The sequence below is a fragment of the Typopeltis vanoorti genome, chromosome 8 (genome assembly GCF_054136105.1).
Source record: "Typopeltis vanoorti isolate ZY-2024b chromosome 8, IOZ_Tvanoo_1.0, whole genome shotgun sequence".
NCBI lineage: Eukaryota > Metazoa > Arthropoda > Arachnida > Uropygi > Thelyphonidae > Typopeltis > Typopeltis vanoorti.
The window spans coordinates 43932705-43951596 of record NC_143556.1 but is presented as its reverse complement, the minus strand read 5'-3'; the positions used below and the strand labels follow the sequence as shown (position 1 = coordinate 43951596).

At 37.0% G+C, this 18892-nt stretch overlaps 1 protein-coding gene across 1 annotated transcript in view; it reads left to right on the top strand.

Annotated features, from left to right (window-relative positions):
• LOC150103957 (alpha-aspartyl dipeptidase) overlaps positions 1-18892 on the top strand; it is a 155411-nt gene that overhangs the window by 101523 nt on the left and 34996 nt on the right. The window contains exon 5 of the mRNA XM_090397202.1: positions 2459-2632. Coding sequence (XP_090253328.1) covers positions 2459-2632 — 174 coding nt within the window. The remainder of the gene's footprint in view (positions 1-2458; positions 2633-18892) is intronic.

Here is an 18892-nt window from a genome sequence, read left to right as displayed (position 1 = left end):
TGTTTGGGGAGTTGAGTAAACTAGATGTAAATAAGGCTGTGGGACTTGATAATATATCACCGCGTATTCTGAAGGAATGTGCCAGAGAGTTGACACCTGCCTTGACATATTTTTTTAATACGAGTCTTGCACATGGTCAAGTTCCTAAAGAGTGGAAGGAGGGCAAGATTGTGCCACTTCATAAAGGAGGTGATCGAACTCAAGCATCAAACTATAGACCTATCTGTGTGTCAGGTGTTGTGGTTAAGTTGTTGGAGAAGCTTGTGAGAACTAGGATCCAGAGTTGGGTTGACCACAATGGTATAATCTTTGATGGACAGCATGGATTTGCTAAATGGAGGTCATGTTTTAGTAATCTACTTACTTATTACAATAAAGTGACTGCTTCCTTGGACAGAGGAGAAGGATACCCAGTAATATACTTGGATTTCGCAAAAGCTTTTGATAGAGTACCTCATGATAAGTTGACAGTCAAACTAGAGCAGATGGGGTTGGATATTAGATTAGTGCATTGGATTGAAGACTGGCTATCTGATAGGTATCAACAAGTTTTGTATGGGGGGGGAGCGATATCTAGGAAAAATAAAGTCACTAGTGGAGTGCCTCAGGGGGCTGTTTTAGGGCCATTACTATTTAACTTGTATATTAATGATATCGGCGAAGATTTGGATGGAGATATTCAGTTGTTTGCAGATGATGCAAAGTTAGGACGAACCATAAAGAGTAGTGAAGATGTTGTGGCACAAGAAGACTTGAATAAATTGAGTGATTGGGCAAGCAAATGGGGATGTGAGTTCAATGTTGCAAAATGTAAGGTTTTAAAATTTGGAAAACAAAGATGGGATGCAGAATTTATGCTTGGTGAGAATATATTGTTGGAAGTAGAGGAAATAAGAGATCTGGGGGTGATAGTGGATAAGGATCTAAAATTTAGGGGACACATCGCCAAAATTGTGAAGACAACACAAAGACTTCTGGGAATGATGCGGAGGACACTGACGTGTAGAAGTAGGGAGATTCTTGTTCCATTGTATAAGGCTTTGATTAGGCCACACATGGACTATTGTGCCCAGATTTGGTCACCTGGTTTTCAGAAGGATGAAGAGATGTTGGAAAGGGTCCAAAGGCGACTGACTAAGGTAGTTTCTGAACTCTGGAATGTCGAGTATGAGGAAAGATTGAAAAGATGTAATTTGCAGAGTCTGGTGGAGAGGAGATATAGGGGAGATATGATAGAGACCTACAAGTTGGTAAGGGGTTGTTATAGGATCAATGGTGGAGAAGTTCTACAGAGAATAGTGGGAGAACCAGAGGTCATCCCTGGAAACTGTATAAAGAGGGTGTGAGTAGGGGAGTGAGAGGCAGGTTTTTTTCGTGCAGAGTTGTGAGTGATTGGAATGCCTTGCCTGAGAGTGTGGTGTCTGCAAGGAGTTTGAATGTGTTTAAGACACGGTATGATGAGATGTGTGTGAAATAAAAGGACCTCCTAGATGAGCCTTTGACTCCATGAGGTCTTGTTTAATAATAATAATAATAATAATAATAATAATAATAAATGGAGTGTGTGGGGGGGTAACCATAATTAATATTCCTCTAACTGATTTTTATATAGAGGAGTTGCCTTGAATGTTTCTTAGATGATGTTTTGATATATATATATATATATCCCGAATCATTTTTTTTAGTGATTTTGATTGAAGCTGGGTAACATTTTCCTGATAGAACGTTCACCTTGAATGTATTATTAGAAGAAAACTTTGACGTTCGTATAAGCATCTATTGTTTCAGAATAAAGGATTCATTCTTAATGTCGAAAATGATTGAATGCCATTGCTTCTCACCATCAAGGAGCAATGCGTATGAATGTCCAATATATGAAATAATGTTGCTCAGAAGTGGAATGCCATGGCTACCCTAGATGTCTGTGGGGAGGGGGAGACTCATTGTGGCACTTGACTTTTGCAGGCAAGCTCTCTCTAGCCAATTGATCCTAGCTGGACAATCCAGGACCACCTGTCTTACTGAAGCAGGAGAACAAAGTAATATTATGATATAATTTTCCTAACACATTACAAATTATTTTTATCATAATTCAAATTTTCACATTTAATAAGAAAAAAATGCTAGATGTCAGGCTTTAATGGTTTCTTAAAATGTTAATGTGTTATTGGTACCTTGTCTTTTGCATATACCATGAATGATCACTTTAATGGCCAAGTGGAAACATTCAAAATAATGAAATCCACTCATAAAATGGTTATTTGTCTCTTAAGATTCTACTGTGAATGTTAGATATTGTCTAGTAGAACACAGTGTACATTACAGCAGCAGAGATTATTATATTTGCTAACATTTTGCTATAATTTTAATATGTCAAAGTGTGTGTTTTTGTGTGTGATAAGGCTGTATTTATTGAATCTAGAACAGAGGCACAAAATATTTTTTTTTCTTCTTCCAGAATGGAGTTCCATACATGGGTGCCAGTGCTGGTACAAATGTAGCAACTGTCTCTATATGTACCACCAATGACATGCCTATTGTATGTCCACCCTCATTCTCTGCCTTAGGATTAGTACCTTTCAATATAAATCCTCACTATATAGATCCAGATGCCACTAGTACACATATGGGAGTAAGTAACATACAAGTTGCATTTGAAACTTTTATTATTTAAATAACTTCTAGAATGAATTCCTTAGTGCTATATACAAATACCATTACTTACCTGTATATAGAGTAATTTAAGCGCCGACCCCATTTAACATGGGATAAGGCAGAGTGAAAGAAGAAGAACAATATAGAGTAATCTCAAATTATGTTTCAATAGAACTGGCAGTGCTTCCGATAAAGTTGTTTAATTTAACTCTCAGCTCTAGCAAGGTTTCAAGTGAGGAGAAAGAGGGTAAAATAGTTCCATTGCATAAAATTACTCTAAGACAGAAGTAGCAAATTACAGATCAATTAGTATCTCTCTGGAGTTGTAGTTAAAGTATTGGAAAAGTTGGTTCTTCACCCAGATCCTGAATTAAGAATGGGATGAACTGTTATTCTAGTAGCTATAGAAGCCAAGATCTTGGGACTTATCTTTGACAGAAAACTTACATTCCTTGCACATTCATCAGCTAAGAGAAAAGTGCAAGAGAGCATTGAATCTTCTTTGCACTCTATTCTGTACTGAGTGGTGTGCCAATCGATCTTCATTGCTTCATCTTTATCATGCACTTATATGTTCAAAGCTGGATTATGGGTCTCAAGTCTATGGTTCTACAAAAAAGAATAACCTGCAATGATTGGATCCCATCCATCATCAGGGTATACGGATATGTGCCTTTCACACATCATCCACTCAAAGTCTATCACTTAGACAGAAACAGCTATCTCTTAATTATGCCTTAAAGATAAAATCTTTCCCAGATCATCCTACATGGACTAGTTTCTTTTCTCTGCATTGGAAAGTTCATTATCACACAAATCAGATTGCCATATGTCCTTTTGGTATGTGTGTGTTAAAGAGAGTATGCAGACGGTTGGCATGAATGTTGACAACATTGCCTACACCTAACATAACAGCATCCATCCATGGCAGGTTTGCACTCCATCTTGCAACCTCTCACTTTGTCAGCTACAGAAGTCTCATACTCCATCATCTGTCTACCTGCAATTGTTTAATGCACACAGAGCAGCCCACTCTGATTTCTTGCCCATCTATACTGATACCTGTGTTGGTTGTGCTGTTGTGTTTCCTGATATTACTATTTCTAACCAGATCCCACCTGACTGCAGTAATTATACAGCAGAGTTGCACGTTATTAAAAGAAAACCGCTACCAAAAGGGTGTAGTTTATGCAGACTCATTGAGTTCTTTACTGGCTATTTCCTCTCCTATGTATAATCCACATCCAGTGCTGTGTGAGGCCTTACACCTGTTGTACAAAATGAAAACCTTTAATTTTGATGTTTGGTTGTGCTGGATTCCCAGCCACATTCGAATTAAGGGAAATGAGACTTCAGATGCAGATGCTAGATCAGTGCATACTTTCTCCACCTACTGTTTGACAGCACCATATACAGACTACAGACAGTTTATAAGATCAAAGCTAATTGCTGAATGGCAGTTTCATGGCAGGAAGCATTGACAAACAAAATATATGACATCATCATCATCATCATCATCAAATTCCTGCCATGTACCCTCAAGGGGTGTACAGGATATGACAGTACTACATGAAAAAATTACATCATTACTAACTTCCTATCTACAATTTTCCTCCAAATCAGTCTGTTACTTGTCAAGACTCCAACATTATCAGATCTTATATTTCTATCGTCTAAGGCACTTTGTACCGTATCAATCCACCTATATCTTGGTCTTCCTCTGGGTCGTTTTCCTGCCAACCTGGCAGAGAACACTTGTTTTGCTAATCTTTCCTCTCCCATTCTATTTAAGTGACCATACCATCTGAGATTAGCTCTGCTAACGCATTCCTGGATGCTGACAATGTCAAGTTCTTTCCTAATATCCTCATTTTTAATATGATATTGCCATTGATGCCATCTGTTCACGCCTCTAATCTTTCTCAGGACTCTCATATCTGCGGTCTCTAGTCTTTGGTCAAGTGTTTTACTTCTGACCCAGCTCTCAGATCCATAAGTTAAAATTGGTTTGAACACAGTCTTGTATATAGCTAATTTAGTGTTCCGACTAATTTCTTTCTTATTCCATATGAATTTATTCAAAAATTGACTTCCCACTATACCAGCTTTGCTGATTCTGTTGTCTATTTCTATATTTAGTTTACCATCTTCAGTAAAAATTGTGCCTAAGTAGCTGAAATGATTTACTTGTTCCACAGGTTCTCCATTCACAACACAGTTGACATTTTCAATGATTCTGCCTATTTTCATTGTCTTTGTCTTTTTATTGCTGACCTTCATACCATATCTATTACAACAGCTATTCAATTTAGTCAGAGAATCTTGCAGACTTGTAGCGGATTTATTTAGAAGTATAACATCATCCGCATAAAGCAAAGAGCTGACATTAACATCTCCAATTTTGATATCAAGTTTAATACCACATTCCTTCATAATGTGATCCATATAGATAATGAATAACAGAGGGGATAATGTACATCCTTGTCTCACACCAGATTTAACATTAAACCATCTTCCTGTACTTCCTTCAATTCTAACTGCTGACTCACAACTCAAATAAAGACTAAGTATTGCTTGATATAATGCCACATTGACACCATATAACTGCAGCGTATTGAATAGCTTCTCTCTTGGCACCTTGTCATATGCCTTTTCCAAATCGACAAAACTTAAATACAGATCTTTGTTATATTCCCATGCTTTCTCGACTATTTGTCGTAAAGTGAAGATCTGATCCTGACAGCCTCTATTTGGCCTGAATCCAGCTTGTTCTTCACCAAGCTTTTCTTCCACAATTCTTCTCAACCGTTTCTCAAGTATACTTGCATAGATCTTGCCAGGAACACTCAGTAGGGAAATACCTCTATAATTCTCACATTCAGTTTTATTTCCCTTTTTATATATGGGTACTATGAGAGCTCTACTCCAATCATCGGGAATTCGTCCCTCTGTCCAGGCTTTCTGAACTATGCAGTGCAGCCACTGTAAGACTCTTATACCACCATATTTCAGCATTTCTGGTCAAATATCATCTACTCCTGCTGCCTTTCCACATTTCAAGCCTTTGATGGCTTTTTCTACTTCAAGTATGGATATGTATTCCTGACTGCATGCCTGGTCAGTGTTTTTTATCACTGTGCTGTCATCACTGCTTGTTTCATTTAGCAGTTTTTCAAAGTAATTACTCCATACTTCAAGGATATCTTTTTCTCCTGTTTTCATGTCACCTTTATTATCTCTAATTCCTTTTACAGCACTCTTTCCTCCATTCCTAAGCTTCTTCAACAACCTCCAGAATATTCTGCCACCTTCTTGATATTTATTTTCTATATTCTTGCCAAAGTCCTCCCATGACTTTTGTTTAGCTAGTTTTACACACTGTTTAGCTTTCTTACATTTGTCTCTGTATTCTGTAAGAGTAAAAGCTGACTTATTTGCCAGGAACTTTTGATATGCTTTCTTCTTTTCCTTCACTGCCTCTTTAACTTCCTGTGTCCACCAGGGAGTTCTGATTTTTTTATCTTTGCACACAACCTCACCACATGCCTCTCTGGCAGAATCAATCAATGTTTCCTTCAGAGTTTGCCACTGAATCTCCAAGGTTTGATTCCTGTTCTCAAACTCTTTCATTTTCTTTTCAATAATATTTCTGTATTTTAGTCTACAGTTCACATCTGAGAGCTGCTCAACTTTTATTTGCTTTAAAACTTTCTTACATGTTATTCTTTTCAGTATGAAATTCAATTTTATTCTGCTCAAGACTAAATAGTGATCACTTCCAATTTCAAATCCTCTGTACACTCTGGTGTCCTGCATCAGGGAGAAAACATCACTATCAACAATAACATAGTCAATGAGACTTTTCTTATTCCTTGCCTCTTCTCTCCATGTGAATTTGTGCACATTTTTATGTTGGAACATGGTGTTAGTAATAACCAGTCCATGTCCTGAGCAGAAATCCAACAGATATTTGCCATTATTATTAGCTTTGCTCTTTTCTCCAAATTTTCCCAAAATATTTTTGTATGTCTCACAATCATTTCCTACTCTACTATTTAGATCCCCAACAAGGACCAACATTTCCTTTTTCATTGTGTCAGTTGCTTTTTCTAAAGCCTCAAAAAATTCCTCCACTTCTACCTTAGTAGAACCTTCTGTGGGACCATAGGCGCAAATAAGTCTCATTGTCCAGTTCCCCATTCTCATATTTTCCCACATTACTCTACTTGAGACTGACTGCCATTCAAGAAGATTAGCCTCGTATTTTGTGTTGAATACTATGGCTACTCCTTCTTTTCCTTGATTGTTATTGCCTGAATATAACATTTTGTATTTATTGCTCAGAAAGATCTCACCAGTTTTGGTCTTTTTTGTTTCAGTCACCCCTATTATGTCGATCTGGTACTTATCTAATTCCTCAGCTAGCTCCATTTCTTTGCCATTCAGGCTTCTTACGTTGATAGTACCGATCTTTAACTCTGGTGATGTTGAGTTGGGGTTTGTTTTCAGATTTGTTCCAGTAGCTGACTTTTCGCTGTTCACCCTGGTTCCCTGGCGAAAACAACGGGGGCCTTGTTTAACCGGGCGACGCCCCAGCCGGCATGAAATTTTGTCATGTTGTACCATCATTTTTTATTTTGGTTTAACCAATAAGAATACAATTTGGTCGGCTAAATCCCAAATTGCCAGCCCATCCTCGTTCGTTCAGTATCAAAGTAGATACCCAACAGGGTGCACCACGAGAAGGTGAGGATTGGACATTAGGTCAGAAGCCCTGGTCGGTTCTCCGCATTCCTTTAAAGGCTATGTGGAGGTCTCCTCTCAGTTATATAGCTTTGACCCTTATGCACCCCAAATATATGACATTAAGCCTGAAATTAAGCATTGGCATTCTAGTCACCGTAGAAAGAGAAGAGAGGAAATAGTTCTTGCTAAGATCTGCAAACGTGACAGTCATCTTACACATCCTTATTTACTGAGGGCTGAAGACCCTCCCATGTGTGAAAAATGCAATACATTTTTCACACATGGGAGGAATAAAATTTTTATCTATCTATCTATCTAGCCAATCTATATACACTCAGGCACATGTTATCAGACTCAGACAGATTACGTTATGTTTTTAACTTTCTACAAAGAATTAATTTGCACAAACAAATTTGACTGTAATTTTGTTGTTATGTAGATACTGCATTGCTTAACTTAATTTTTGTACATACATATTATTCATTAGTTTATTTTTGACTATTTATGTATTGCTGTAGCTTTTGACCTTGTGTATTGGTGTAACCTTGCTGTAATTTTGTTTATATGTAGATATGCATTGCTAAACTTAATTTTTTTGCATGCATATTGTTTACTAATTTCTATTTGACTATTTACTGTTGTAACCTTTACATTAATTTTATTTATATGTATATACGGCATTGCTTGGCTTGGTTTTTGTATTTGCATGTTGTTTACAAGTTTTCTTTGACTGTTTATATATTGCTGTAATCTTTGCTATGGTGCAGTATGACCTTGCTGTTCTTGTGCGAATAAACTGTAAACCAACCAACTCCCTTTTTGATCTCAGTGGCTTAAGATTTCCTTTCATCATGTATCATTCATTTACTGTCTCTATATTCCCCCCCCCCCCCCACACACACACCAAAAAAAAATAATCATCATAACTTCTTTAACATATATCTATGAAGTTTGATTTCCTATAGTCTTCCCTAACAGTGATGTAGTCTTCCTTGGTGACCTAAATATCCACAATCCCAAATTACTTCCATTTTCCAATTTCACTGACCTAGCTGGGAGACAAGCTGAGGTATTTGCTGTAAGTAGCGATGCAAAACAAATAGCTCATCTCCCATCTAGAATTCCTGACAGTTCTATCCATTCACCCAATACTCTTTATGTTTTCTTAACCAGTCCTGGGGTGACTGGTTAAGAAAAGTTGACTACTCTTGATAATTGAGATCACTTTCTCATCCATGTTGTGTGTGTGTGTCTAGTGGACTGCTCTCCCTCAGTCATTCATAACTTCATATACCATGGCACCTACAACAATACCAATTGAGAAGATCTCTGAGAATTTGACTCCTTTCCATGGTGAGACTATTATTTCTGTTTTCCAGATCTGGGTATGTGTTCTTATCACAGTAGTTATCCATGTTGAAATGAGGACCTTCATTCCCCACTTGTTCAAAATTCTCACCTTATGTCCAAACCATTGTTTTCCAAAAAAAAGTGTCCAGGGCAGCACAAGAAAAGAAAACAGTTTATCATAAGTGGCTTGAGACAAAAACTCCAGCTTCATTCACAGCCTACACTGAAGCCCACAGTATTGACTTGCAAAACCATTGTAACTGTGCTGAATCTGACTTTGAAAGGACTAAAATGTTGAAAACTTACTGCCTGTGTCATTGGCAGTCATGTCTTCTGCTTCCCCACAAAGGCTGATAGCTGGGACTTTTGTCCATTTGTGCTTCCATCTCTCTCTCTCTCTCTCTCTCCCTCCCCCTCTCACTCAAATGGTAGTATTATAACATCACCCAAAGATAAACCTGATTGCCCATCATCATTCTCTTTATCCAATTCCTGTATGGAATGAACTAGGTAAATCGTGTCTTTCTTTACGTGTAACACTGCATTGTGATCTTCTAGAAAGCATTCTAAAGAATCTTTGAACAGCTTGATATCAAAAAAGCATCATTGTGCTCAAAAGATTTGCTCCAGAACTGGCACCTTTTCTTTATCATCTCTACATTATATTATACTCAGCTGGCACATCCACTCTACAGCAAGGAAGAAAACCCATATACAGCCTTTTTCAAAAAAAAAATTTTTGTCTACCATCAAACAATCAATCTTTTGTTCTCACCTTGAGGAATATTCCCCATGAAATATTTCTCAAGGACTACAACCTCCAGCTCTTCAAGAAAAATATCAACACATTATTTTGCATTTGACCCCAGCCCACAGATGGCCTTACAGCCTCTCATGTATGGGTGTGATATTAAAATAAAAATAAAATTTGAATTATATTTTTTTCAAGATAAGTTATCACTGCTGTATACCTTTGAATGTGGATAGCATGAGTCTTATTTATAATATTTTTTCTTCTAACCATTTAAGAACTAGAGCAGCCATTGGCCAACACCCATATACTGTCTCCAACATACTCCAAACATACTGAACAAATATCTCATCATCCTTCTTCATTCCATCCACTTCCATTCTTTGGAAAAGTCTCCCCCATACTGTTTTTCTCACCTACCACAACCTTCAACTCTGTAAGAAACATCAATAGATTACTTCTTTTCTCCATAAACACTTACCCACACATGGCTCTGCTGTACGTTGGGCCATCATCTCATCTCATTTTCCTTTTCCCTCTTTTACCTTGCGGTGTCGAGGGATTATTAATCAATGGGCCTTAATCGTACACAGGATAGGGTGGTCAGCCCTATGCCCCAGTGTATCCTATGTCCATAGTAGTGTTGAGTTTTCAAGGCCTGCTTTGAGGGATGAAAAACCCCAGATAAACTGGGGAGAAAAACCCTACTGTCCATGCCCAAGACCGGCTAACTTGGCTATGGCTGAGAAAGAGCCTTAAGCTCCTCACATCAGCGACAGAAATCGAACCCAGGACACTCCTTTCCTAGGCATAAGGTTGAGAGGCGCATAGCCACTCTGCTAACCGTGTAGACATGAGTTATCATTAAAAAAAAAAAAAAAAGGCTTGTTCATCAACACATCAACTAGATGATGATTTATTCTTGTAGCTTGTAGAAAGGCTTATACTTTAGCAACACATGACTATTAAATTATTTAAGGAATTCACAACGTATACTGGAATATTAATAAAAGAAACTTTAATAAATACTTCCTATATATCAGCAACGTCACATTGCCATCTTCATGGGAACATACAAATATGACAGATGCATGCAGGCACTACAAAAAGCAAATGAGGCAGAAGATAAGAAACTATTGTTGTTCCCAAAGTCCTAATGGTGCCCCCTAGCGGGCTATATTCAGTTGCCTTGGCTGATGTTCTCATGATGTAAGTCTCTCAAATTTGGGGCAGTCTGATGCACCCAAATTTGTACCAGAGTGGCTGTACTTGCGAAACAGGATGTAGTCTTTGTGTTCCAAAATTCTGATATCCGCTGTCCTGCTTGTTTGGCCAAAATAGGACAGTTTAAAGCTGCAAGGGACCTGGTATACACCAGGTAGGTCTATGGAAAGTGGTTGGTCTTTGGTAGAGCAGATAAGGGATGCCAATTTTTTATATGGTTTGTAACAAGAAGTCAAGTCATGTTTTTTAAAGATTTTGGTTATTTTTTTTAGAGGTGCCCAGGATGTAGGGAATGGTGATAGATTTAGTGTAATCTATATTGTGAAAGAGGAGAAGGGGATGTGGTTTACTGGTTTTAATATTTTTTGGGGGTTGTAACCATTGGGTAAGAAAGTTTTAAGGATGTGGTTTAGTTCCGTGGTTAGGGCGTTGTCATCTGAACAGATTAATTTTGCCCTGTTATATAGTGTTTTAATAACCCCATATTGTTGTGAGGGGGAGGGGATTGCTGGTGAATGTATCTGCCTGTATAGGTGGGCTTTCTGTATACAGAGAAAACCAAGGATCCATCAGGCTGGCGAGTGATTAGAGTGTCTAGGAAAGGAAGACTGTTATTTTCCTCCTTTTCCAAGGTGAACTGGATTCTGGGATGTTGGTTGTTTAAGTGTGTTAAGAAGGAGTGGAGTGTATCCAAGCCATGTGGCCAAATAGCAAACACATCGTCAACATAGCGAACCCAAATAGTGGGTTTTTGTGGGGCTGAGTTTAAGACTTTCTCTTCAAAAGTCTCCATAAAGAAGTTGGCCAAGGGTGGGGAGAGTGGTGAACCCATGGCTGTCCCCTCTATCTGTTTGTAGAATTTTCCTTGCCAAACAAAACAGCCTGAGTTCATTGTGAACTGAAATAGGGTTGAGATATCGGGAGGAAATTTGGATTGGATGAGCTCTAAGGTTTCCTTGAGTGGGAAAACTCAGGCTATTTTGTTTGGCAAGGAAAATTCTACAAACAGATAGAGGGGACAGCCATGGCATCCCCCTCTATCAAACTTATTCAAAATTCTATCAACTTATTCAAAAATGCTTATGAATAAGTTCACCACTCTCCCCACCCTTGGCCAACTTCTTTATAGAGACTTTTGAAGAGAAAGCCTTAAACTCTGCCCCACAAAAACCCACAGTTTGGCTTCACTACATGGATGATGTGTTTGCTATTTGGCCACATGGCTCAGATACACTCCACTCCTTCTTAACACTTAAACAACCAACACCCCAGAATCCTGTTTCACCTTGGAAAAAGAGGAAAACAACTGCCTCCCTTTCCTAGACACTGTAATCAATCACCAGCCTGATGGATCCTTGGTTTTCTCTGTTTATAGAAAACCCACTCATATAGGTAGATACATTCACCAGCAATTCCCCCCCCCCTCGCAACAATATATGGGGTTATTAAAACACTATATAACAGGGCAAAATTAATCTGTTCAGATGACAGTGCCCTAACCACGGAACTAAACCACATCTTTAAAACTTTCTTACCCAATGGTTACAATCCCCCTTCACAATAAAGATTACACTAAATCTATCACCCAGTGGCGCACTAATTAAAATTCATTTTTTATTTATGTTGTGTCATGTCTTCTATTTCAAAAATGCTTATGAATTAGGGATCACATAAGGTGAGAGAACCCTATAGCATGTTTCTCAACCTGTGGTCTGCGACGATGGGACAGGTGGTCCACAGGCTTAAATTAACCAAATAAATCTATATATTTTAATTATCCAAACAAAACAAATTAAAATTGAATAAGTAAGTAAAAATTATTAAAATAAAATGAATACTAAAAAAAAATACTGGCAGAATATTCATTCCATGAACATTCTGCCACTATTTTAATTTGTAGCGGAAGAATGACGAGTAATAAAAGAGGGGTGAAGTAAAAAAGAATATGGTTTTATTGCTTCCACCTTCCCTTGCTGTTTTGTCAGATTTGAAGTGAACATGTGTTATCCACATGACCACATTTCAACCAATTGCTTGTTGTTTATTGATTTTTATTGTTGAAAGTTTTCCTCCTTCAACCAAAGCTCAGTATATCTTCAGAAGTGCTAAGTAATACTTAGACAAAATGTGTTGTGAGTTAACTCCAGTATTTATATATTTTTCGGAAATTGCACAAAAAGCAAGCTGACAATTGAGTTGAAATGCTAACTCTTTCTCTTCAACCAAATTCCAATAATATGTGAAACTGCCATAACAGCATTCACTATATATATATATATATATATATATATATAAATATATATATATATAAACAAGTGCTCTTATTATGTCAGTGAATAAGGTATAAGCAGTCTGTGTAATATATTTCTCAACAAATAGTGCAATTACAGACAACTGGGATAAAAACGACACTAATTAATAAATCACATGTGTTAAAAAATGTGTTAAAACTAAGATATATATATATATATATATATATATATATATATATATCTTAGTTTTAACACATTTACAAATTTTAGCACTTTTGGGTGAATTTTATTGCTGCCCAGCGAACTCACACAATCTAATTAATAACAATAGTTTTTAGTTAGATACTGTGTTTGCCGGTGCAACATATGGTTTTGCTTGAGTCTATATATACAGCATAGTTTCTGTATGAGGGGGACATGTGATTTATTAATTAGTGTCGTTTTTATCCCAGTTATCTGTAATTGCACTATTTGTTGAGAAATATATTACACAGACTGCTTATACCTTATTCACTGACATAATAAGAGCACTTGTTTTTCTTGCCTTTGCAATATAGTGGCTATTGGGGGAGGGCGTGTTATTTACTGCGGGAGCAAGTTACTATCGCCCTGCTCTGAACGTGTTTCAGCTTTTTTTCATTTGCAAGGTATATGCGAAACTTTTTAATTTCTTTTTTCGAAAAGTAAAATGAGGGGTGAGAGTTATATGCGAGTAAGTATGGTATTTCTATTATGGATAAGTACATTGGTACCTTCTTTAAATGGAAAAATATCTCGAATGACAGTGATAATACAAAGTGAGTTTGTAATGACAGTTTGTGTATAGTTTCTGAAGAGAAAGAGGTCTGTAACGAATCCACAGAAACACAGAATTCCTATCAGTTGCAATGCGATAATATTAATATGCTTAATGAAAGGAAAGATTTGTTGACTTGCTAGACACTCGACCAGTGGATCGCATTTAAAGGTAAATACAATTGTTTAGTTTGTAGGAACATTTTTCTGTTTTGTGACTTTTCTCCCTTTACGGTAATTATGCCTCATTATTGTGTTATTATTCAACAATTGTTTATAGTTTTAAATGCGTATATAAAGTCTATATCAACAGTAGCCTGATTACGAATGCTTGATGAAAGGGACGGGGAAGTTTGGAGCTTCCCCGAATAGTATTCAAAAGGTATCACGAGAATGACCTTTTGTTATCGAAAAAAGAACAGCTAATTGAGCTTTCAAGTGACAGTGGGCTTAAAATGCAATTCCGTGATCGTGGTTTGGCTCGATTCTGGATCTTGCCTTCAGTGAGAAGTGAATTTTCCGAATTATTTGAAGAAGTTGAAAATTGTCATGCAGTTTTCTACAACCTGTCTTTGCGAGAAACGATTTTCATCGCTCCTTCAAATAAAATCAAAATACAGGATTTGTCTTAGTGTGTGTGTGTGTGTGTGTGTGTGTGTGTGTGTGTGTGTGTGTGTGTGTGTGTGTGTGTGTGTGTGTGTGTGTGTGCCTATCTTCAACTGAAGTTGACCAATATTGAGCCAGATATCCAGCAACTCTGCATCGAGAAGTTCATCCATCTCATTAAAAGTAAATAGTAACATAATTATATCATTTTATTTATTTGTTTAATAAAAATTAAAACTTTGTTTTAATTTTTATCCGCAAAATTTATTTTTTTATCTATATATCCGGCCTGGTTGACCGACTCTCCAGCCAAAAGGCTGTGGTGCGGGATTCAAATCCCGCACCATGGGCATGGATGTTTGTGATTGTCTGTGAAAATACTAGTGGTCGTCGGTAGACAGCGTTGGTGTAAATGATGATGATGATGATTGTAGCTGTGGTTGGTGAAGACGGAGAGTTGTAGAGTAGGTGCCCTTCCTCGATATTTCTTTGTACTAGTTGTTATGTAATAATAATATCGACAAGCTTTATATGTTCATTGTGCATCACATAGTTTGAATTTGGCATTTGGAAATGCTATATCTGTGACAAATAAGAAATTGCACATATTTGAAAAGGTACACAATTTCTTCAATATCCCTAAAAGACAGGGGTATTGTTTATAATATTATAATATTAATATCTTTTAAGATTTTCACTATATAATTTAAGGAAATTACAACGTACTAGAATATACATTAAAATTAAATTTTAATATATTTCTATATTTCGGCAACGTCACGTTGCCATTTTCAAGAACTTAAGCTGTCCTACTTTGGCCAAACAGGCAGGACAGCAAATATCAGAATTTCAGAACACAAGGACTACATCCGGTTTCACCAATACAGCCACTCGGGTCTTGCTGACCATGCTCTGGATACCTGCCATAGAATACGGTGGAAGAAAGCCAGGATAATACACCGTAGCAAATACAGATATGAAAGGCTTTTCATGGAATCAGCTTCAGCCCTAAGAAACGATCCAAACCTCAACAAATTTGGCTGCATGAGACTTCCTCAAATTTGGGAAACCTACATCAGAAGACCTTCAGCCCAATCGCCCAAGAATACCAACATTGCCCGCTAGAGGGCACCATCAGGACTTTAGGAGAAATAATGAGCTTCCTACTTCTTCCTCACTTACTGTTTGTTGTGCCTGCGTGCACGTGTCTTGTACTTAAGTTCTTGAAAATGGCAACGTGACGTTGCCGAAATATAGAAATATATTAAAATTTAATTTTAATGTATATCCTAGTACGTTGTAATTTCCTTAAATTATATAGTGAAAATGCATAGCCAACGTCTGAGCCTTTCCACGAGAATCACTTTTAAGATTTATAATATCTTTATTTAGCTTGCAAAAAATATTTGCATGCACCTTACCATTGTCTAAAATAATGCAAAAATCTGACAGTGACCTCTTAATTGCCCTAAATTTTGTTGATGATGTTGTGGCTCAATTAAATACCGTTCGTGAAACACCAGATTCTTCATTTAAAGATATTTACGATGAAGCATGCATAAAAGCCAATAAGTTTAATATTGACATTAAAAAGCCAAGGACTTCATCAAAACAAACATTAAGTCCAATGTTCCAGCCAATTCTGTAGAAGAGTATTTCAGGAGAACTATTTCATTCCATTTATTGACCAACTATTGACTAAACTTCATGAACGTTTCACTCAGCACCGCAACATTTTGAAATATATTTTTTTCTCTTCTACCAAATGGAAAAAATGCTCCAGCAGCAAGTGCAATTGAAGATTTTCGTCAATTGTGTGAATTTTATGCCGGTGATTTGTCTTATACAAATCCAGCAATTTTGAACGCCGAATTCAAGTTGTGGTATAAGAAATTTGAAAAACCGTTTGCAATAGTTCCATTCAAAAATGCCGTTGATGCAGTTTCAAAGTGTGACAAAATGATATATCCTAACATATATAACTTATTAAAAATATTTGCAACGCTTCTGGTAACAACATGCGTCAGTGAAAGGTCATTTTCTAACTTGCGCCTTTTAAAAACCTATTTAAGATCTACCATGACACAATCACGATTGAACGGACTGGCTTCGCTATATATATATATATATATATATATATATATATATATATATATATATATATATATATATATATATATATACACAGAGAGAGATTAGTGTAACCACGACTGAAATAATTCAAGAGGTTTGTAAAAAGAAAAGAAAACTGGATTTTATTCTTTAAATAAATTTTTATAATCACCTAATGAATTTTTTTGAATGTATGAAATTTAACGAATTTTAGTTGAACAGATAAAAATACTTTAAATGCAAATTCATTGTATTAAAAATACTTTTATCCGTTCAACTCGCCCCCGCCCCCCCTTCTAAGATTAAATCCTGGGTGTGCCACTGCTATCACCATTCCCTACATCCGGGGCACCTCTGAAGAAATAACCAAAATCCTTAAAAAATATGACTTGACTTCTTGTTACAAACCATATAAAAAATTGGCATCCCTTATCTGCTCTACCAAAGCCCAACCACTTTCCATAGACCTACCTGGTGTATACCAGGTCCCTTGCAGCTGTAAACTGTCCTACTTTGGCCAAACAGGCAGGACAGCAATAATATTAATAAAGTTTAGTTTAATCCTTTATCCAAGTGTGAGCAAACAAAGTTTGCACCTGAAAGTATCTTCAGGACTGGGGTAAGGTAGTGCAACACCAGGCAACTCGTTGCAAAGGTGGAGAAAGATCTCATCACTCCTATCTCAGTATCTCCCATAATGCAAAGCCCATCTCCTTGCGGATATGTATAATGTTATGCATTAAGGCAAGGGCCACTACCCATACCGGTTTCGACCTTTATTGAGGTCTCATCAGTGGGAGCCAGGCCCCGTAGTGGAGATACAAAGGCAGAAGCAATGAGAGGTCATCCTAACCTATAGGAGTTGCCAAAGGGTGTGCAACCTTATTAAACTCTCAACAGGCAGGACTTTCAGAATTTCGGAACACAAAGACTACATCCTGTTTCGCCAGTACAGCCACTCTGGTCTGGCAGGCCATTCTCTGGATACCCGCCACAGAATACATTGGAAGAAAGCCAAAGTAATACAAAACAGCAAGTTTAAGTACGAAAGATTATTCATAGAATCTGCCTGAGTTCTAAAAAATGTTGCAAACCTCAACAAATTTGGGTGTATCAGACTGCCCCAAATTTGGGAGACTTACATCATGAGAACATCAGCCCAACAGCCAAGACAACCCAATATAGCCCGCTAGGGGGCACCATTAGGACTTTAGGAACAACAATAGTTTCTTATCTTCCCTCATTTGCTTTTTGTAGTGCCTGTGTGCACATGTCATATTTGTATGTTCCCATGAAAATAGCAATGTGACATTGCCGAATTATAGGAAGTATTTATTAAAGTTTCTTTTAATTAATATTCCAGTATACGTTGTGAATTCCTTAAATAATTTAATAGTTTAGATGATGGTTTAGATATAGGTTTATTAAACTGAAAGAGTAGGATAAAGATATTATTGGTTTTGGAATTAAAAATTTTTCTGAAAGTACTATATATAGAAGTTAACTAGAATATATACTCATGTCCAAAACCTAAGGACAAACACTATTTTTGAAGATTACAACTGAAATTCATACAAATCAGCTTGTGGCAATTTTTATAACTAATGATTTTGAGTAGAAAACGAATACACATTCAAATTTTAGAATCACATGCAAAGGGATCACGTGGTAGCGCTCAACAGGATAAAAGACAAAAGACCGCACTAAGTGAATTGTGTTTGAAGGAAACTCTTTTCGTGAAGGAATAAAGTTGCAAACTTGGATGTCTTGTAATGTCTCAAAGACAACATCTAGATGATTTCATGTGGGGAAGAAATATTGTAAAGCTTGATGAAGGCCACAGAATTACTGATATTGCCAGAGAATTGAATCTCACATAGCATTGTAGCCAGGCTCTTGGCAGCATTTCAAACCAATGTAATGTGTTCCAAACATTTGCTAAAATGTCATCCTCATTCTACCAGAGAGCATGAAGACAGATTTTTGGTCATAACAGCAAAATGTAATTGATGCACCACAGCAGGTCAGCTTGCATGTCAGCTGCATTTAAGCAAGTATGCATATATCTCAACTACTGGAAGACATCTGTAATAAGTAAGCCTATTAAGTAAGCTACAGTGAGCTGTAGATACCTTTATCTATAGCTCACTGTAGCACACATTTTCAGTGGTGTTGTATCCATAAAAATTGGACAAGATACCAATAGGCTAATTGCACTCTTTACAGATGAGAGTCATTTTAGGCTTTCCTCCAATTTTAGATGACACTTGATCTGGCATGAAAGTGGAGCTGCTTGCCATTGTGAGAATGTTATTGAAAGGGATAGATACAGCAATGCTGGGGTGATGGTGTCGGTAGGCATTATGCTTAATGGATGCGCTGAGCAACAGCTGCTGGAAAA